A 21,537-nucleotide genomic window follows, 5' to 3' on the forward strand; every position below is an offset into this window, starting at 1 on the left:
ATATGAGGTTTATTTATTTTTGATAAATTATTGAACCTTAGCAAACACCAGCTCTATGTGGCACAGACATTTGAGTCGTAGTTGTGTGGCACTGTCTTCACAAGTAGTCGTCCAGGCTGCTGGAGCTGCTTTTTACCAGTGGATTTACAAACCAACATAACTCTAGCTAATTTGCTCAGAGAGGGCTATAATTATCTTGGAATTGTCTTTTTTTCCCTTCAAACAATCAAAGTACAAACTGATTGAGTAGAGAAAACAAAAAGAATTGGCCAGCAGCTGGAAATTTTCTTTATTGATTTAGTTAACTTTTATAACCAAAAGCTGGTTTTATCTACCTCTGCACTATGAGGTGTTTGGAGAGTGCTACAATACTCACATAAACAACAAATCATACGAGCTTAGAGTGCTAAACAAAAACATACTTTTTTTTCCTTGGCTCTCTTCATAGAGTTGTAAAAACATATAAGCAATTCACTCTGTCACAATATCAGATTACTGCTACAGGATTCATGATCAGAATCAGCTTCATTGGCCACGTATGTGTAGCATACAAACAAAGAATTGGGCTTTCTTTGTTCTCAATTTACATAACCGAATAGACAATATGTGTGGCATATTTGTATTTATAGGTGCAGCGGTGCAAATATGTTGGAATAAATACCAACAGGTGAAGTGAATAACACTGATTATCTCTCCATCATGGCACCTGTTAGTGATATATATTAGGGGGCAAGTGTACATTTTGTTGTCGAAGTTGATGTGTTAGAAGCAGGAAAAAAGGGCAACCGTAAGGGTTTGATTGAGTTTTGCAAAGACCAAATTGTGATGGCTAGATAACTGGTTCAGAGCATCTACAAAACGGCATCTCTCTGGGGTGTTCCTGGTCGGCGCTGATCAGCAACAGAAGTGTTCCAAGGGAGGAACAGTGGTAAACCTGTGCCAGGATCATGTGCAGCCAAGGCTCATTGGTTTACATTGAGTAAAGGCTGGCCCGTGTGGTCTGATCCAGCAGACGAGCTACTGTAGCTCACATAGCTGGAATTGTTCAATGTGGTTCAAATTGACAGGTGTCAGAATACACAGAGCATCAGAACCAGACCATAGAAGAATGGGAGAAGATCTAGTCTAATGATGAAGCATTGTTGCAGACCATGCACATCCTTCCATAGAAACAGTACTCCTTGATGGCTCTTTCAGCAGGATAATCTGTCCTGCCACAAAGCAAAAATGGTTCAGAAACGTTTTGAGGAGCACAACAAGTTTGAGGTGTTGGCTTGGCCTCCAAATTCCTTAGATCTCAGCCCAACCAAGCATCTGTGGGATGGGCTGGACAAACACGTTCGATCCACCTCACAACTTACAGGACTTAAAGGATATGTTGGTAACATCTTGGTGCCAGATACTACAGCACACCTTCAGCAGTCTAGTGGAGTCCATACCTCGACAGGTCAGGGCTGTTGTGGTAGCAAATGGAGGACCTGGTGGTCATACTATTGTACCTAATCACAAACATCTGGTAAGAATTTCATGTCAACAGCACCTTTAGCCAATTTACTTAAAAATTGTACGTATTTGGGGTCAGTAGCAGGTATGTTGGTGGACGTTGAAGTGTAAGTAACAGGATAACAGTGTTTTGCAGGTGCAGGTAGTTGTCAGTAGGCTGGAGTCTTAATCAGGCAGTTCGAGGAGGTGAAACGTTCATATTTAGATACCACTGTTATTATCAATCAATACCTCTAGACTGCAATACCTCTAACAAAGAACTAACAGCGATTTCATTTGAGCTTGATGCATGTTGATGTGCTGGGAGTGACGAAGGGAGTGTTGAGCTGGAGTAAAAGCAAGAAAGAGTGCTTTTTATTCCGTGTCTTTACTTGGACTGCACAGAATCAAAGAGCGAGGTCTAGTGGTGCTGGAGCACGAGCAGTGGTGCTGTCTCACTCTCTCTTTGATTGCTTATCAACAATGACAAACTGCCTTGTTATGTTTTAAGCTGTTGGGGGCAATATGACATCACACGCCTGCTCTATCAGCGATAACGAGGAGCAGGTTGAGGTCAATGTCTGCGGGTTATGATGAAGGAACATCTGCAATAGTTGAATCCAATTTCATTCTCTTCTTCTTCTCCACCTTTTTTGTCCCTCTGTCTTGTTAGATACTGAGCCACCGTGGCTACAGTGCCCCGACAACATTGTTGCAGGGACAGTTGAGCGCCGCGGCACGGCCATCGTCAGCTGGAACGTCCCAAATGCCACGGACAACTCTAAAGAAGAGGTTAGATATTTGAGTAAAAAACAGTCAAATTAGATGCTACTTAATTCTAGAATAGCTTGATAATTATGGGGTAATGGTTTCCCGCCCTTGGTATCAAAAGTTTGTTGTATCCACAATAAACCTGTAACATATGATAAGAGGGCACAAGCATGAGCTAAAGTACAGTATTTATTGCATACATGGCATGTGACATTCTGTGGTTTACTTTATGTGGTAGGATAGATTACATGGCTGTTTTGTAAAATTCTCAATTAATTTGCACAAAAGTAAATCTCTTCTAATTTATTCAGCTTTCAGCTTCCTGCTTTGAAAGCAGTTTGACTCTCTTCTTCTTCACATTTTGTTGTCTCTCACTCCTCCAGGTGGTGGTCCAGGCGAAGCCAGTCTATAGTCTTCCACAGCTTTTCCCCATTGGCAAGGAAACCATCACATACTTTGCTACGGACCGCTCTGGAAATCAGGCCAACTGCTCCTTTACAGTCACCGTCATCGGTGAGCTCATCCTTCTGGGGACCACATAAAACCAAACAATGGATGCTGCATGTGGCCTGTGGCAGATTACAGAGAGCGAGGGGGGGGCAGAGAATTCGGTCACACAGCGTTTATGTTGTGTTTGGACAACTGCTCCTGTCCTATACAGAATCAAATAAATGATAAAAAGTGCCTTTTTTTAGTAAGCAGAGTTTGCATGCTCCGTGCTCGTGTGGTTGTCTCCGGGTACTCAGACTTCCTCCCGCAGTCCAAATACATGTGTGTTAGTTTAACTGGTGATTGTAAACTGGTCGTGCTGTAGGTGTGAATGGTTGTCTATAAAAAGTGAATATGATTGGCAACTTCAAGCAACTATGGACGAAATAACTACTGGCAACATGAAGTGGGCGGGCTGACATATGACCTGATAGTAAACGCATTAGAGGGTCCCTAAGTTGTGACTCCATAAAGTTGGAAAAGGCTCAAGTTCCCAGATGACTCTGAGTGAGATAAGTGGAAGAAGAAAGATGGATAATTAGTGGATAAATATGCTGATACAGTGGGACGTAGTTTGTAAAAAGGGTAAAGACAGTGAGTGTCTTTTAAGGTCCAAACTCGTCACCTCTCAGTGGGGACACTTTACCGCCAGTTTGTTACTGGATTGCTGCAGTTTGTTTCAGTGATTTCACCGAAGCACTTTCAGAGATTTTAATTGACTAACTTAGCAGTAAGTTCTGCTCCAGCAGGTGCCAAACACTGTTTGCTGTTGAGAGTGAATAACAGGGGTGTCCCATGTCAGCCACCCAGTAATCACTGCAGTCGGGGGAAAAACCCCAAGCATGGTAGCTGTGAACATTTCCATATGTTATTATGTTGGTGGAAAGTTGTGGGTTTTTTATTAGAGACATGTGTTCAACTCGTGCCCTCTGACACTCTCTGCTGCTGCTGCATCGAGAAAGTCAGATGACAGAGTCGCACTCGGCTCCCCAACGTTTTTTTTTCCTCACTTTATCGTCTGTTCAGCTCTTTGTTTGCTATAAATGCCTTTGTACCTAAATATTATTGAGTTTGCGGCCTGATTTAGTCTATTTATAGTGACTGGCGTTCAGAAATGTGACTTTAACAAGTTTTCTCTGTCTGTGCGCTTACTTTCTGTCTGCCTCCAGATACGGAGCCCCCGGTCATCGACAGGTGCAGGTCACCGCCCGCGATCCAGGCCACGAACGCAGAGACGGCGGTGGACTGGGAAGTCCCGCAGTTTTCCGACAACTCAGGTATGTCTGGTCGCTCCTTCTTTAGACCGTTTATTCTTTTGCAGCTCTGTTCCACTCTGCTCCACCCACTGTCTCAGTCGATGATGGCTAAACAGGATCTTTTCCTCTGGGAGATTGGAAAAAGAAGGTTCTGCGAATAACGGTGAAGGACACTGGACATAGAGGACCAACTGTAAGTGGGTGCATGGACGCCTCATTAGCGCGTCTGTGTTTAGAGAGAGAACGGGCCTAGCGGACAGATGAAGCTGTTACAGCGTCTGCGAATATCATTAATGCGAAAACAGATGGAGGCAGTGGAGAGAAGCAGGTGTTATTGCTATGAAAAAAGTTCTTCTGTGGGAATGCGTGCTCATTCCACCCATTTTTCACACAGTCTGGATAATTGTGCGAGCAAATGCAGTACTCGAGTCAAATGCTTTGGACTGTCAGTTCATTATGTTTGTGGGTTTTTTTGTTTTTTTTAATCAGAGTGATTGCAGTTGTTATGTTAAGACATTAATCACTGTCTAGGTGAAGCTGACGCTCTAGCAGTACACCCACTAGAAAAATATCTGTTTAGTTTACAGCATAAGGACTTCACCTAAGTGACAGTTCTTAGAAGTGTTGTTCATTGGCATAAAAAAAGTAAAGTTGTGCGGTGATTGTGGTTCTGTGGTGACTCGAGACTAATCACTCACATTTCATGGAGCTGCTCTTAACCGATTCCTCTCTAAGACAGTGTAAATGTAAACCTAGAAAACATTATGGAATACGATTGCAAGAAAAATGTTCTGTATTTTTGCATAAATATGACCTTGAACATTTACACAAGTGCAAAAAGTAGAGACAGAGAGCCCAATTACGTAAATATAAATATTATACTGGGATGTGTGGGGTTTTCCTTGGCTCAGAATGACTCTTTAGGGGGAAAGTATGCACGTAAGCATGATTGGTTTGCACATAGCTAGGCAAAGATTCTTAATTACATTAGTTAACAGAAGAGTTTTGTTATTTTTGGCTATTTTATAAAGAAAAACATCTGAGCTTTTCGGGGGGTTTTCTCGAAACTGAAAAGTGTCAGGCCTAAAATAAATTATCCACAGCAGGTGAACTATAGGAAATAGGAAGAATTTCAGTAAAAACCTGACCCAGGATCTGACAGGCACATCTGGACCTTCAGTTGATCCATCTACTGTTCACTGAAGCCTCATCAGAAATGGTCTCAGTCGAATTGTGGGTGTCATGAAGCCGTTTTTAAGGAAGGGCAACCTTGAGAAAAGGCTATGAGGTTTCAGGAGCCAGTTTTCTATCCCCTTTTGTGGAAAACCAAAAACCAGGAGCCACAGAAATAAACAGACATCTTAACCTAAGAGAGAGGGAAGGCAGAATAGTTCGTACAGTAGCAGTGACGGTGCTTAGTGGGCTTACTGGGAAGATGAAGTGAGTCGAAAGTACAGGCAGGTACTTCTTTTTACTGGTTAATGTGCGAATTTCCTGACTTAGACTTAATTTGCAAATATGTCTTCAGGCTTCACTTTGGATTAACTTTTTTTTCTTTTTAATTCAGAATAATATAGTGAAGGATGAGATAAATTAAACATGTACTGCGATGATTACAGAGGACAGAATTATTTGAATGCAGGGCTTCATCTTCAACATGTTATGTATTTTGTGAATTTGTGATTTAATAACTTGCTGAAATGAAAAAGGCACGTTGAGTCTGCTCTTTATCAAACTTTTTTTTGCAGCCGTGTTTCTAAAAAGCTAAAACGGGGCCACAGAGCAATAAATTCAACATTGAAACGTTCTTCAAGGGTGTTTTGACAGGCAATAAAGCTGTAACTGGCAACTCCAGGACTCAATACACAACCAAATCTGAATGCTATAAAAGTTTGTATGAAGGTCGCTTTGCCAGATAGACTAAATACCGTAGAGCCTGGTGAATTTGTCCTGGCGCTCCGACTGTACCCAAACAGCTGGGGTGGTGACAGACAACAAACCAGACTTCTTCGGGCTCCAGCCGGGCTCATGTAATGCACCGACTCTGTACATAAATAACACTAACAGTGATTACGTGTGTGTGTGAGTGTGTGTGTTCACAAATTCAGACCCAAACACAGGCGCCAAAATTAACATCTCGCTCACCAAAGCCCCAAAGTGATCATTCCCCACCTGCCTGCAGAGGTGCACCCCCATCAAACACACACACACACACACACACACACTGTAATAACAGGCTACTGCGGCTGCTTCAGGTCCACACGACGTCAGCCTGGGGCCGCTTCGACGTCAGTGTTTTGTTTTTCCAGGCCCACACCCTGATGCCAGCTCTATATATAGTCATGACTCTGGAGACACGCACATACAAACACACACACTTGGGCTAAATATAAGGGGAGACTCCAGCAGGCCAGACATGTGTCAGCCCTGTTGGAACGGCGGTGCTACTGTTAATACAGGAGATGGATCAGAGTTAAACGAAAGGTTGATCCCTCACTTTTCCCTCCTCCTTAATCCCGTCTGTGTCTCTCACACTTGGTGCAGATGTTTCATTGTTCTTTGTCCACAACCTGTGTGTCAGCCTAAACACCAACACACTCATACACTCCGCTCATCACAGCAGCCTCTCCCAGTGCTCTATCCGTCACTTTCTTAAGTTTCCTTTTCAATTCCCAGACCTGGATTCTTTTTTTTTCTGCTGCCACGCGATGCCCAGACACATTATTCCTATGTTTAACATAACAGCTATGGTTCATAGGAGTGACTCATTTAGTCCTGGAATATAAACTAAGGCTTAGAGTGCCCTCTGCAGGAAAACCAGAGTAACTTCGGATTAGAGATGAAGACTTTTAAACTTGGAAAAATAAGTTCCCAACAGCAGGTGTAAAGGGGAAAAATAGAAAACACTGTTAGACCAAAAATATTAAATCATGGATACATTTGCGTGCAGCGCTATGTTCTGATTTTAATCAGTTTAAAAGCCCCAAAAGATGCTCCATGTTAACCCTCACATCAAACTGTTATTTTACATTGACTTCTTCATAATGTGCAGTAATGTGCACAAGTCTGTAACGTTAAATGTTTCTCGGACCATTCTTGATCTTTGAACATTGGCTGCTTTCCACTCATTTTCAGCTCGGACCTTGTAGCAAAAAATTCAGATTTTTGATATTGAAGCCACTTGACCCTGACCTGAGAATCATTCAAGCATAAAAATGCAGATACAGAAATGTTATTTTTGTATTTGGTTATAGTTTACTGATGAATAGTTGGGTAGCTGGCACATTTTCTGAAAACAGCAGTTTCTGTCTCACACTCACAGGATGCTTTAACCCACCTAATACTACTTCTTTGTACAGTCCATATGATTATGCTTTTTCACAACAAGATCACCAGGAAGGGTCAGCAGAAATGAAATAATCATCTCTCTGTCTGTCTTTCAGGCGGTCGCCTCACAGTAACCAGTCGCCACAGTCCAGGCTCTCTGTTTCCAGTAGGAGAGACTGTGGTGCAGTACACCGCTACTGATGCAGCAGGAAACAGCCGCACATGCAACCTCACAGTAACTGTCCAAGGTATAAGAGCACCCCTGCATCTCAGTGACGTACCTGCACCCCAAGGAACCCTTTCTCTCTTTTTTTTATCTTGTGTGATGAGAATGAAATACACAGTAAATAAAACAAAACACCAGTGTCAGTGTCCTTTTGCAGTGCCTGAATTTTTCAGTTTCATTGTGCAGTCATGCATGAAGGTAATCAGACACTGAGCTCCGACTTGAGAAAACCATGGAAGTGCATTATGTGTATCTGCTCAGGGACAACGTGTGACCAGCCGTACGTCCCAGTGAATGGAGAGTTCATCTGTTCTGAAGAGGAGGAAGGAGTCAACTGTACTCTCCACTGTAAAGACGGCTATAGCCTCACTCAGGATGCTGTCCACAGCTACTTCTGTGCCTACAACGGCATCTGGGAGCCAGCCTACTCTCCAGACAGACCAGACTGTTCATGTTAGTGTGGCAGAATATATATATATGTTTATACATACATGCTGTATGCCTCACTGTTTATTTTCAGTTTCAGAAGAAGAATTTTTCTTCTTTAGGAGGTAGAGAACATCAGTGTGCCACTGCCAAAACAAAACATTCTATAAATAAAACACAACTAACTTGACCATGAAAATCAGCAAGAAAATACAGGCCTCTTACCTACATACATATATGTCATACATAGATACATACAGGGTGCTCTGTTTAAGCTGTTTTAACCTGGCTACAGCAGCTGCAAGCCTCTTTGCAACCCCCCTCCACCTCTGACCCTCCTTTTTATTGTGTATTTGACTTAATCAGTGTCACATCTGATACCACTGGTGCACGCTCTGTTCTCTACAGGTTTTCTCCAGTGCAAATAACCTTTTTTTTTTTTTACCATAGTAGTGCTGACTGAAGTGTCCTTTATGTCCTCTCCAGTGAACCGTATAGCCAACAACGGGTTTAAGCCCTTCGAGATGCTCTTTAAAGCATCTCGCTGTGACGACGTGGACCTCGTCAAGTCATTTACTGGAGAGTTCAACAGCAAACTGGGAGGCATGGTGAGGACTTCTATCTCTGCAAACACATGGATAAGCTGTGAATCAACTCTTGAATACATGTTGCATTTTGTGGTTTGTCTTACAGCTGCCTAAAATTTGTGGCAATGACGATGTCACCTGCAAGCTGGAGGTGATGTCACAGGGACACTGTCTGGAGTACAATTACAACTATGAGAATGGATTTTCTATTGGTAGGATTACCTGGCAAAAATCCCCGAATATAACACTTATGTCTTAAATTAAACATTTTCACGATCATCTTCTCTCTTCTTGTTTTACACCCTTTAGTACCAGGAGGTTGGGGGGACAACTGGGGCACTCAGGGCTCCCAGGACTATGCTTACTTTGAATCTGGCTTTGCCACAAGCACCCGGCAGCTCCCCACCCAGAACCAAGACGGCAGCATGCAACTTCACCACCGCACCAAGAGGCACAGAAAGATCAAAGGCCCGACTAAAGACCACAAGATCCAGATCTACTTCAACATCACAGGTAGAATGTCTAAGAGATCTCAAATGTCTGAGTTGCTACGCTGCTACTGCTGACTGTCAAAAGCTTTTTAAAGGCTGCACATTAATGTTGCCACAAGCAAAAACAGAGCGAGAATCATGTGTTTATTTATTTTCGAAGAACAACGTACAATAGCTCAAAAAGCTTGAAGCTTAGCATGTCTATAATCTTTCTAGTGCAGCATTTTCTTGCTCTCAGACACGCCTATGTTTCAGTCGTTTAAACTTTGGCCATTCTCCCAGCAAGCATCCCTTTGCCCCTGTCGAGGAACGACTCAATTGAAGTGGCCAATCAGAAGAGGCTCCTGCGGATGCTGGAGCAACTTACCAATAGACTGAAGAGAACACTGTCCAAGCAGCCGCTGTCCAATTTCCACTTGTCTTCAGAGATGATTATAGCAGATCCCAAATCACTGGAAAGCAAGAGGGCGTCTCTCTTCTGCAGGCCGGGCTCAGTCCTCAAAGGCAGGATGTGTGGTGAGTATAGGAAGGTGCACCCACCTAACCTCAGGGTTCCCTTCATAACAGTATGAAAGCACATTGCGGTATTGCTTTTCCTAGCCTCTAACTGTGAATGCTCTTTCAGTCCAATGTCCAGTGGGAACCTACTTTTCTCTTGAATATAATGAGTGTGAGAGTTGCTGGCTGGGTTCCTACCAGGACCAGGAGGGTCAGCTGGAGTGTAAGTCCTGTCCTGAAGGAACCTCCACAGCCTACCTGCACTCCCGCAGCATCGCTGAGTGCAAAGGTACAAAACATGCACATGAACAGAAAGACGTCTGTCTTTTTGTGCTCAGATTTAAATGTTATTTTTCATATATGGGATTTTTTTTCTGTTTCATTTGGCTGGTGACGTGGTGATATTCATTTATTTTCAGGGCAGTGTAAGCCTGGTAGTCACTCTCGAAATGGGTTGGAGATCTGTGAGTCATGCCCCCTGGGTCACTTCCAGCCTTCTTTTGGAGCCAGAAAGTGTGAGGTCTGTCCCGATGAGACTTCCACAGTCACCAGAGGAGCCGTGGACGAGACAGAGTGTGGAGGTGATATAGTTTGACAGGCATAAAGTACACTACCCTAATGTCTTGCTAACTTAATTTATTTCCACTCTGGTGAGACCTAATCATTCCTGAGAAGAAAACCAATATTTTCCCAGCTTCTAATCAAAAACATATTTGTTGGAATTTGGCACTGATGTCCCATTATATCAAAAAAGTTAATTCCTACTTGGAAAAATTAGATAGTTGCCCTTTAAAGTTGGATGGAATAATCTAGAAACTCAAAAGTTTTGTTCCCAGGTTTCCAAGTTAAAATACATAAATAATCTACAACCTTTCAGACTTGGAGCTGTTAGGTGTTTTCCAACCAGCAAATGCTGCTTGTTTCAAATGTTTTTGGGTGATCCTGCCACTTCACCTGCTCCTCTAATCCTCGAATGTTTCTTTTTCTATTTTTTCCTGCGCCCCTCTTTCGATTTATGGGCTCTCTTGGACAGTCCCCTGTTCAGCAGGTCATTTCTCCCGCACCGGTCTGGTTCCCTGTTACCCCTGTCCCAGAGATTACTACCAGCCTGAACATGGCCGCTCTTACTGCCTCTCCTGTCCCTTCTATGGGACCACCACAATCACAGGGGCCACCACCATACAGCACTGTTCCAGTAAGTGTGCACGACTGCTAGTCTTGTCTGGGTGCAATATTCACGCAACACTCTGATACAAACACTCCAGTCCTGATTTGATAATATTTTATTTTGGGACCTGATAAAAACATTGAGGTTGGATTGAAGTTGTTTTTTTATATATATTGAAATCTTCTGCTCAGCAGGGGATTGGAACTTCTTGCACCACTGTTAAGTAGGTTTGGAGTGTGATACAGTAACTGCAGGAGGCAACATGCACAAAGTAATACAGTTCTCCTATAGTCCCATACAATACAAAGCAAGGTTTAATAGGTAGCTACAGTTCATTTGGACCAGATTTTGCATTGATTAATAATTATAGAAGCCCCCCACCCCCACCCCTCCTGTGAATTTCATTAGCATTAATGTGACTTTTAAAACACCCGTTCACGACTCGTTAATGTGACTTTTGGATAAATCAGGTCCCGACACAAGCTTGTCAAAGGGATGAAGTTTATTGTTAATGTGTTAATTAAATTTGCTGCCCAGTTTGTCTCACTCTTAGCTCCAGTTTTGATGTAAGTCTGATGTTGGCAGCCGTATGCTGACTCTGTTCACACGTCAGATTTATATGTCAGTGTCATTTCTGCTTTTCTGAGTTGGCATGTGAATTAATTTATGTTAGACATCTGGAGAACATGCCAAGTGAAGTCAGCAGAGAGTAAAAATACAAGAAACTGCTGCGCGTCTGTGTAAGACCGTGCTGCCACCGCTGCAGTTGTGTGCTGTCTGATTTGTGGTGTGACAGCTCGGTCCAACTTGAAACACGATTACTGCACAAGATCAGGGGAAATGGAAATAATTTGGCTTTTATTGCTCGGCGGCAGAATGGAAATGAAAAACACTGTGTCTGAAGGGTGGGAATGAACAGAGGTTTGGACACGCTGCCAGAGTTGAATAAGAATAGTTTTTGTTCAGCTGGATGTCAAACGTCTGCCAGTCTGGTAGCAAAGGGAAAGATCCTCGCTGTGTTTTTCCAACTTGTCTTTGCTTACACTGTCTGTGTTTTCTCTGGGTGTCATGGTCAGGCTTTGGCTCCAGCTTTCTTCCAAAGGAGGAGAGCGTCACTGCAGCTCCCGAGGTGGAGGTCATTGATGAATACCAATCCAGCAGTCAGGTTTGCCTTTGTCTTTTCTCAAAGTCCCACTCTTTACCATTAAAAAAGCCCTGAATACCAGGCGGTCCCACAGTGACTGGAGAATGTGGTGTGAACAAAATGATTGCTACCGTGTGTAAATTTAAGGCAACTTGCAATCTGGCTTTAAAGACGAGGACCAGGTCTACGATCATTGCAGTCAGGGGTTGTCTTCAAAGCAACTTTGAGTCTGTTATATATTAGTGTTTGAAAGGTCAAGTTACGCAATTTATTTGTTATAATTCAGTGATTCACTGTAATAAATAATCAAAAATTGCAATTCTGTTGCAGTTCTGTTGCTATCTGCGTTCACAAAGACTCACTTTAAACTGAAAGTCACATGATCTTACTTCCATTCAGAGTCCAGGCAGAGCCTCATAGATTTAAAACAGCAACTCAGGAAAAGTGATGTAGTTGGAGCAGGATGGTGATTTAACTGTAAAAGGAGACAGTGCTTTATAAAGAAATATAACCAGCATACAAACACTCAGCAGAGATTGGAGTGGAGTCCAGTGCAAAGAGATGCAGATGTGTAATTATCATCAGCGCAAATTGCCTCAGAGTAATTACACTGTGTTGGCAATCTGTGTGTTTATAAATTAGGCAGCGGTTATTTGCAAACCTTTGCCAAACTGCCTGTGAGCATTTGCAGTGTGTCTGATTGTTGATAGACAGGAGACAGGCTGCCTAACACCAGCTGAGCTGTGCAGTCGCTCAGTAATTGCTTTGCACGCTCACCCTCTGCTTAACCAATCATCAGGCAAACACTGATTTTTCTCATTTGCAAAGATATTCCTTGTTCTAGTTTTGTGTAACTGAACAATTAGGATTCATTTGGAGCTACTCATAGAAAAAACAAAAGCCTGTTTGTATAAACATGGATTTGCACTTGTTTCCTGTTGAATGAACCGTTTGTCTGCCTCCCATTCAATTTTTAAGTACTCTAGAAACCACATGTAAGCCCACAGTCTGAGAGTGAAGAGCTCTAATGGGGTGATACAGTAATATGAGGTCATTAAGATTAGATAGGGCCTGATTATTCAACACCTTGTAGGATTTTTAATTCGACAAAGCTTGTCTAGTCTTAAATCTTACATCCACATGTGTGAACAACATGAAATTGCAGGGACCTCAGGAGGGTTTGAACCCACAACTTTCCTGTTTTAAGCCAGCAGTGAAACATCTGGACCGTAGTGTCTGATACCGAATGAAGTTAGCTTTTCATTAAACTTCAATAAATGAAAGAATTGGCAACACTTTAATGTCTAAAAGTAAATATTTCACCTAGCTTCTTTTTGTATTTGGCTGAACAGAGACTGTCTCCTATTACTGCACCTTAAAATCTAATATCTACCTTTCACTGCTTGAGAATTGCACACATGCTTTTTCTTAGAGTATTTAGTGCAGAGTTTAGGATAACCATCTAATGTTAACATATTTGAGAGGACTTGATATCATTGTTTCATCTGCTCTACCCACAGGTTTTCCATGAGTGCTTCTTGCATCCGTGTCAGAACAAGGGAACATGTGAGGAGGTTGGAGCAGGATATGTGTGCACCTGCATGCCCGGGTTCACAGGTAGATCACCCATCAGTAGATCAGTGATAATGATTGATTCTCATGTGACATATTACAAGAACTGGATACACCCTCTGATTTCACGGTCAGGTGCCAAGTGTGAGATTGACATAGACGAGTGTAACTCTGCTCCCTGCCAAAATGGAGGCCTGTGTAAGGACGGCATAGGAGACTTCCAGTGTCAGTGCAAGCCTGGATTTTTAGGTAAAGGGACCTTTGAGTTTGTAGCTCAGTATGCACAATACTCAAAACAAAGGTTGGCAGGTTAGGGTCAGTGATTATTTCAAGACCTTGCAAGTTTAGGTTTGACTTGCAAGTTTCTGACTGCACATTTTACAGAGCTATGACATCGATACACTGTAATATTTATATAATATACTCTATGTGCAACATTAGTGTATCTCATGTTTGTGCTTATTCTCCTGCTGTGTCTCAGGCTCCTTGTGTGAGGCGGAGGTAAACGAGTGCCACTCCAACCCGTGTCTCAATGAAGGCGTGTGTGTGGACGAGGTCAACAAGTTCGCCTGCAGCTGTTCCACGGGCTTCACAGGTTGCACACAAACTGACGTAACAATAATAGTTACATGTAGTGTGTAATATCAGATAAGTCTTCATGATCAAATGTCAACAGGATCTCGTTGCGAACTGGAAATCGACGAGTGCCTGTCCAACCCCTGTTTGAACGGCGGCATGTGCGAAGACATGGCCGGTGGTTACACATGTAACTGTGCCGTTGGATTCTCAGGGGACAGCTGTGAGATCGACACTGATGAGTGTTACAGCTCTCCCTGCCTGAATGGAGGCTCGTGCCTGGATGCTGTGAACAGTTTCAGGTAATAAACGTCCAGATGGAAAGCAGGAGTGATGGGATCTGCTGCTTGAAATAAACAGTGCAGGAAAGAGTACTCATTTCTGATGAGATGTTTTGTATCTGCGTGATGAAGTTGACACGGACAGAATGTGGTCGGTTTTCAAAGTTAAAGTCCCCTCATGTGCAGTAAGTTATTGTGCTGCATTGTTAAAGACTGCAAATAAGAAGTTATTGTACACGCTTGTCTTCTTCCTCTGTGTCAGATGTCAGTGTGTGGAGGGTTACCGAGGCCGGCTGTGTGAGGTGGATGTGGATGAGTGTGATCCGAACCCCTGTGTAAATGGGGCCAGCTGCTTAGATGGACTGGGGTCCTACACCTGCCGCTGCCTCCCTGGGTTCAACGGAACCAGGTGTGAGACAGGTACTATAGGCCAGATGGCACATCACCATGGCAACTCTAGATGGAGGAGGACAGGGAAAGATGTAATTAACGTGAAATGTTTTCAGCTGTCAGTTACACCTGACTGTGTCTGTCAGAGTAAAGGGTCGTCATTGGTTAACCCCGGATAGCCTTTTGTCTTTGGCATCTTCGTCTGGACAAGTGGTGAAGATGATGGATGGAGAATTTCATGCAACTATAATAAAAAAATATTTAAAAAGTGTTTTAAAAAATAGACTAATAACAAATTTCCTTTCTTTGGATTTTTGTAAAATTTCAAATAAAACACCATATTTTGAAAATATTTATGGATAATGTTTGAGCTTTTTATAAGAGAGTTAGAAAGAAATGTAGTTGGGAAACATCAGCAGTAACTAAAATAATGGGTTTTTTGCATTTTTAAGTTAAATGAAATCACCGTTTCTTCTCTGTCCTGTCAGAGATGTCCTCTGCCTTCAACCTGGACTTTGAGGTGTCTGGCATCCACGGTTATGTGATGATGGACGGAGTGATGCCAGCGCTGACCGAAATCACCTGCACCTTCTGGATGAGGTCATCTGACACCACTAATTACGGCACGCCGGTGTCCTACGCTGTGGAAGGCAGTGATAACGCTTTCCTTCTAATAGACTACAACGGGTCAGTGATGCAGCGAGATTTAAGGGGCAGACGTTTTTTAAGTATCACTTTCCCTTCACGATTTTTTTCTTTCTTTCCGGCGTTGCTGCAGGTGGGTGCTGTATGTGAACGGTAAGGAGCGGATCACGGACTGCCCTGCGGTGAACACCGGTCAGTGGTACCATATCGGTGTGTCCTGGAGGAGCTGGGATGGAGACTGGAGAATCTACATCAACGGGAAGCCCTCAGACGGAGGCAAAGGCCTGTCAGTCGGCACCACTATCCCAGGTGTAGTGCTATCCTCGGCCAAGACAGATGTTCTTTGAAGTCATTAAATATGCAACATCAGTGATAATTAGCTTTTTCGTTAGCTAATTTAATTTAGTAAATAACCAAAAACCCTGGTGGTTAACCTCGGTCCTCGCTGTTGTCTGTAGCTGGAGGTGCGCTGGTGTTGGGTCAGGACCAGGATCAGAGGGGGGAGGGCTTCAACCCTGTCGAATCCTTCGTCGGCTCCCTCAGCCAGCTCAACATCTGGGATCGTGTTCTCACACCACAGCAGGTAAACCACGTTAGCTGATGTAAATAGCACATATATTCACTAATAGAGGCTGACCAAGGATTTATCGTATCCATCCACCTCCACCTTCTCTGGCTGTACTGTAGATTAAGGTCCTGGCCAGCAGCTGCCCAGCTTCTCATGTGACTCACAGAGGAAACGTCCTCGCCTGGCCTGACTTTCTCAGTGGAGTTGTGGGGCGAGTCAAAGTAAACCTCAACAGCATTTTCTGTGCCGGTGAGAGAGCTTCACGTGTTTCAAAATCGCATTACCTCAAAATTGGAGCTCAGTTACAAACCGTGTGCTGCAGGAGAACAAGCAGGTATTAGCCTTCAAGCTTTTTACATTTTCTCCAGACTGCCCCAAGCTGGAGAACACTGTGCCCCACCTCCACGTCTCCACTGTGGATGTGCGTCCCGGCGCACAGGTGCAGCTGTCTTGTGATCCCAGTTTCTACCTGGTGGGGGAGCCTGTGCTGCAGTGCCAAAATAAAGGAGAGTGGAGTCACAACCTGCCCAGCTGTGAACGTAAGACAAAGACAGGCAGTGCTCAGTCATGTGTTTCCATGGTTTTGCACCTGTTTTAATTGATTTCCTTTGTTATGTCAAGTTTTGATTTGAAATATAATTCAGATTCAGTCTTTTGTCTTTATAAATGTAAATGTAACAGTCACATCCTCTGACACTGCTCGTTGTCTCTGGTAACACTTTATAATATGGCCCATGATTAAGGGCGTAATTCCCCAATAACTAGATGCAGTTTCATTGTATTCTATTTAAAATTACAATGTAATTATATTATAAGTCAGGCTTTTACAGAAAATACACAAATAATTATAGTAGTGTGTGAGGTATTTTAAATATTGAATAATTCCAGGTATTTTACATGTAAGGAGACACAAATTATACTGTATACTGTAATTTTATGGTAATTTAGTAAAAAAAAAAAACATTTCCCCATCTTACATCATAAATACACTGTACTTTACTGAGTGGATTCATCTTTTCTTTTTACATCTTATGGGAGTTTACACCCTTGGCTGTTGGCTGTGTTATAAAGTGTTACCACATGTCTTACAGGTGTGTCCTGTGGACCTCCTCATCCACTGGAAAATGGCTTCTTCCAGGGAACAGACTTCCACGCCGGCAGCTCCGTGGTCTATGAGTGCAATGCTGGCTTTTACCTGCTGGGGGACACCAAAGTGCATTGCACCAACAGCGGCAAGTGGGGAGGAACTCCGCCGGCATGTTTGGGTACACAAACAGCTCAAACTTTTTACAAACACTTTAAATAAAAAATCCTGTTTCTGTTGACAACTTAACAGATAACCCATTTGTCCTTTTTTGTGTGTGTTTTTAATCATATGTGTGTGCAGATGTGGATGAGTGTGCTCTGGGCTCTGACTGTGATGATCACGCCAGCTGTCAGAACACAGAAGGCTCCTACACCTGCACCTGTATCCACCCATACACTGGAGATGGCAAAAACTGCACAGGTGATATGACAACGTAGTCAGGTGACACAAGCAGCTGTTTTCCTCCATTCTTTTATAAACCCAGCTGTTCGTGTGTGCGTTCAGAGCCAGTAAAGTGCGAGAACCCTGGGACTCCTGACTTCGGTCGCCGATACGGGAGCAACTTTCTGATGGGCAGCGAGGTTGTGTTCAGCTGTGACAACGGCTATGAGCTGATTGGCTCATCTCAGCTCCAGTGCCTGGAAACAGGAGATTGGGATGATGCTGTCCCATACTGCAGAGGTGAGAGCTGGAGTCACATAATGCTATTGCGATCAAATGGATGGTGTGATTTATTTCAGTTGCGTCTGATGTAGTGGACTCGGCATTTGTTTTTCACAGTTCCGATTAAGCTGATGGAAAACTATGAATATTTTATGGAGCTTTTTGGATGCTTACTCTGCAGCTGCGATCCTTAGAGGTTGCTCAGTTTGACCTTCACAGTTTTGCAGCTTCTTTCTAAAGTTTTGGATGATTTCCTTGTTATAAAAGATTGGCACTTGAATTTTTTGCTGCATGGATTTAATCTGCAGCTTGTTTGGTTGGAAGAGGCATGTAACCACAAGCTTCACGCTTTACAATGAGATAACTACATACTATAGAATATGATATCACATAGCAAAACACATAAATCAGCATTTACTCGCATTTTTTCAGTTATATATTACACAGTGAAAATACTGCATCCATTGAACAGCTTTAATGGCTTCAAAGAAGAGGCTTCTAATGAAAGCATGCTCCTCTCGGATAATAAAACACATTCAAGGTCCACTGCTGTTGGCTATTATCATGCAAATGACTATTACACTTCAGGAAAACATGCAGACATGTATGTTGTGTATGCATACACACATACACAAGCAAATATACAGCACAAAAAATGCTTTGTCTAATGGCCGGTGTTGTAAAGGAGCAGTTACATACGCAGCTGTCCTTTTTGTTCTCCGATGTGCAGCAGGCTCAGACGTCTGACTATGTAACCACGTGCATCTTGGCACTAAGCCACATTCTTCATCACAGAGGAAGAGGAACTGAATTATTCGGCGTCTGCAGATTCATGTTACTGTAGCTGCTGAGTGTCGGACTGAAAGTGAAACGATTAGATGTGCAAAAGCCACATTTGTGTGCAACAAGTGGGAGAAAAAAAAAAAGTTGAATAAATATTTATTGAAAATTAAAAACACACTCATGGCTTAATATAATATTATTGTATTGTTTTGTTGTATTATTATTGTATTGTATTGTATTGTTTCAGAGTGCGGTTATTAAACTAGACATTATCTTGCCATCAGTGAGGTTCTTTACTTTACTTACCATCTCCAAGTTTTTCACATAACAGCAACTCTAGGACTGTAAAAGTGAATCTTCAGTTTCACGCAGAAATAAGAGAAATGTATCTGTCTGCCTTTCAGTTCCACATCCGTCCTGTTCGTCTCTTTTTTGAGCCGATCCCAATTTCATCTATAGCAGTTAAAAGTATGAGCATCATGGGGGCACGATAAGCCCCAGATGCCCAACTGACATTAATTTAAGTGGGTGGATTCACAGGCGTCTGTTAACTTGATTCTCAGCGCAGAAATATATTTGCTCCTCACATCAGTGGGCTACACTTGCATTTAGTTATTTAAGTTGTAATTGAGTGTGATGGGTTTAAAAAGTTAGCGGTTACTAATCATCTCGTTAATGTTACGCTGCAGCCCTCTCCTGCCCAGCACCAACTGTTCCAGAGAACTCCATCATGACGGGAAACAACTTCACCTATGGAAGCAAGGTGACTTTCAGGTATCATCTTCACCCTCTCCAATACCTCGGGTGTCATGTGACATGTGAAAGATTTTTGTTAACATGTGAGTCCGACTCTGTTTTGTCTCTACCTAAGCTGTAAGACGGGCTTCCAGCCTCAGGTCCCCTATGAGTTCCAATGTCTCTCTAGTCTGAGGTGGACCGGGACGCCACCTACCTGCCATCCAGTGACCTGCGGGGGTCCGCCGACTGTGGAAAATGCAGACTACACACTAAACACCAACACGTACCTGTCCACTGTCACATACACCTGCAATGAGGGATACAGGTATGGATAAATTACCATTAGTACTATTAGAATTTCACTGAATAAATGTAACTTTTATTATACTTTATATAGCTTTAATTTGTTGTACAACCCCAATTCCTAAACAGGGATGCTGTTTAAAATGTAAATAAAAACTAAAAAAGAATACTTTCAGCATTGATGCTTCCTTCCTAGATGTGCAACATAAGGTATTAATAGACTCCAGTAGCATCTGAGATGCAGGCTTTTAAACTGAGTGCTGGTAATAAGCTGGAATGTTCCTCCACTCTTTAGTCCGGATAACACAGCGTCCATGTTTTCCAAAATCATTTAAAATTTTCATTCTTCTGATGACCGAACAGTTTTCCACTTTCAGTTTACGTGTGGCTGCTTCTTTGCTTTAACTTGCATTTGTTGATGGCACAGTAAGCTGCACAGTCAGTGATTTCTTGACCATTTCTGAGAAACTCTGCCTCTCTAAGATGCTCGTAATTCCCAGTCATGTTACTGGCCTGTGGTTGATTAATCTAAATAATTGCAAAATGAGATTTATGAGATTATCTATTGTGCATTCTGCCTTTAGTTACATTTTTTCGGAATTGGGTGTGTATACCAGGTGACTGTAAATGATGTAGAGAGGAGTCTAAACTGAGTTGTATGTCAATACAAAGACCACAGGGCTCCATGGAAGTAATTTGTGAGGCGACAGGGGAGTGGAGCAGGCCTTTCCCCCGCTGTGTGAGAGTCCTGTGCAGCGAGCCCCCGCTACTGGAAAACGCTGTGACTGTGGGAGAGAACTTTGAGCTGGGAAACAAGGTGCACTATGTCTGCAAAGAAGGGTAAATGTGGTTGAAATCTACTCAGTCAATTTGTTTTTAAAATGTGTTAAATACTTCACACCTGTTTATTCCTCTGCATGATCTTTACTGTCTGTGGCATGGTGGCTTTTAAGCACAGCTAAAACAAAGAATTCATGCATTTAATGAAAATGTAACATCAACTGTGCATAAGGATGAGAACTGAGCAGTCCATCGAGGCTGACAAGCGCCGCCACAGCATGCATAAACAGGATCCAGAGAAACTGAAATTTCCTTGAGAACAATAAGATGACGTCTCTTTTTTTTTTTATTTCTATTCGATATATATTTCTGATGATATGATTCAAAATACTGCAAAAAAGATTCCCTGATCCAGATTTGATCCATTGGAGCAATCCGGTTCAGGATAGACAAACCAAACCAAGCATTTTGCAGTTTCTTTGACATACCTTTGCATGCTTTTTCTAAATTATGATGATTTGGGGTTTTTTTGCTCATTGCTTTTGCTCTCCTTCCTGTGCAGATACACTCTGATTGGCCCAGAGACCAGAGAATGTCTATCAACTGGCCAATGGAGTGAAAGCACGGCTCAGTGCGTCCCCCGCTCCTGCGGCCCCCCGCCTGCCATCGACCACGCTGAACCCTATGAGACTCACAAGCTTTTCGGAGACACCGCTAACTACTACTGCACTGACGGATACACAGCCGGCAACAACTCCAAGATGGTTTGTAATGCTCAGGGCGTGTGGGTGCCACCCGATGGCATGGAGGCGCCTCGCTGCATTGCAAACTTCTGCCTCCGCCCACCTGAACTACCACATGCGATTTTAGATTCGGTCAACAAACCAAAATACGCCAGCAACACCGAAGTGAGTTATAAATGTGAAGAGGGCTTCATGCTCAACACTACAGCCACACTCAGATGCCTGATGGGAGGAGAGTGGGAGCCCTCGCCCTATGATATTGGCTGTGTGCCGGTGAGGTGCTCCAAGCCTGAGAGCATTGATCAGGGCTATGTGATTGGGACAAATTACAGTTTTGGAGCCGTGGTGGCATACAGCTGCTTCAAAGGCTTCTTGATTCGAGGGGAGAAGAGAAGGACCTGCAAGGGAAATGGAGAGTGGGGAGGAGCTCTGCCTACCTGTGTACCTGTGTCCTGCTCGCAACCCCCATCCCTCAAGAACGGATACCCCCAGGTTAGCCATGAAAACTGAATGCACTTAAAGAGTCCTCTTATAAACATAAAA

At 43.0% G+C, this 21,537-nt stretch overlaps 1 protein-coding gene across 3 annotated transcripts in view; it reads left to right on the forward strand.

Annotated features, from left to right (window-relative positions):
• Positions 1–21,537, forward strand: part of svep1 (sushi, von Willebrand factor type A, EGF and pentraxin domain containing 1) — a 118,867-nt gene that overhangs the window by 83,302 nt on the left and 14,028 nt on the right. For all 3 annotated transcript variants that reach the window (XM_082526550.1, XM_082526551.1, XM_082526552.1), the window contains 30 exons: positions 2,156–2,274; positions 2,637–2,766; positions 3,912–4,019; positions 7,442–7,573; positions 7,813–8,004; positions 8,464–8,585; positions 8,671–8,776; positions 8,874–9,077; positions 9,338–9,571; positions 9,681–9,842; positions 9,973–10,134; positions 10,587–10,748; positions 11,798–11,886; positions 13,386–13,482; positions 13,573–13,686; positions 13,919–14,032; positions 14,114–14,315; positions 14,557–14,714; positions 15,173–15,371; positions 15,463–15,638; positions 15,788–15,912; positions 16,017–16,146; positions 16,266–16,436; positions 16,989–17,162; positions 17,285–17,404; positions 17,489–17,665; positions 19,120–19,204; positions 19,302–19,493; positions 20,144–20,311; positions 20,814–21,486. In XM_082526550.1, the coding sequence (XP_082382676.1) occupies positions 2,156–2,274; positions 2,637–2,766; positions 3,912–4,019; positions 7,442–7,573; positions 7,813–8,004; positions 8,464–8,585; positions 8,671–8,776; positions 8,874–9,077; positions 9,338–9,571; positions 9,681–9,842; positions 9,973–10,134; positions 10,587–10,748; positions 11,798–11,886; positions 13,386–13,482; positions 13,573–13,686; positions 13,919–14,032; positions 14,114–14,315; positions 14,557–14,714; positions 15,173–15,371; positions 15,463–15,638; positions 15,788–15,912; positions 16,017–16,146; positions 16,266–16,436; positions 16,989–17,162; positions 17,285–17,404; positions 17,489–17,665; positions 19,120–19,204; positions 19,302–19,493; positions 20,144–20,311; positions 20,814–21,486 (4,997 nt within the window). The remainder of the gene's footprint in view (positions 1–2,155; positions 2,275–2,636; positions 2,767–3,911; positions 4,020–7,441; positions 7,574–7,812; positions 8,005–8,463; positions 8,586–8,670; positions 8,777–8,873; positions 9,078–9,337; positions 9,572–9,680; positions 9,843–9,972; positions 10,135–10,586; positions 10,749–11,797; positions 11,887–13,385; positions 13,483–13,572; positions 13,687–13,918; positions 14,033–14,113; positions 14,316–14,556; positions 14,715–15,172; positions 15,372–15,462; positions 15,639–15,787; positions 15,913–16,016; positions 16,147–16,265; positions 16,437–16,988; positions 17,163–17,284; positions 17,405–17,488; positions 17,666–19,119; positions 19,205–19,301; positions 19,494–20,143; positions 20,312–20,813; positions 21,487–21,537) is intronic.

This window comes from Aulonocara stuartgranti (assembly GCF_965226115.1).
Source record: "Aulonocara stuartgranti genome assembly, chromosome: 3".
NCBI classification, from domain to species: Eukaryota; Metazoa; Chordata; class Actinopteri; order Cichliformes; family Cichlidae; genus Aulonocara; species Aulonocara stuartgranti.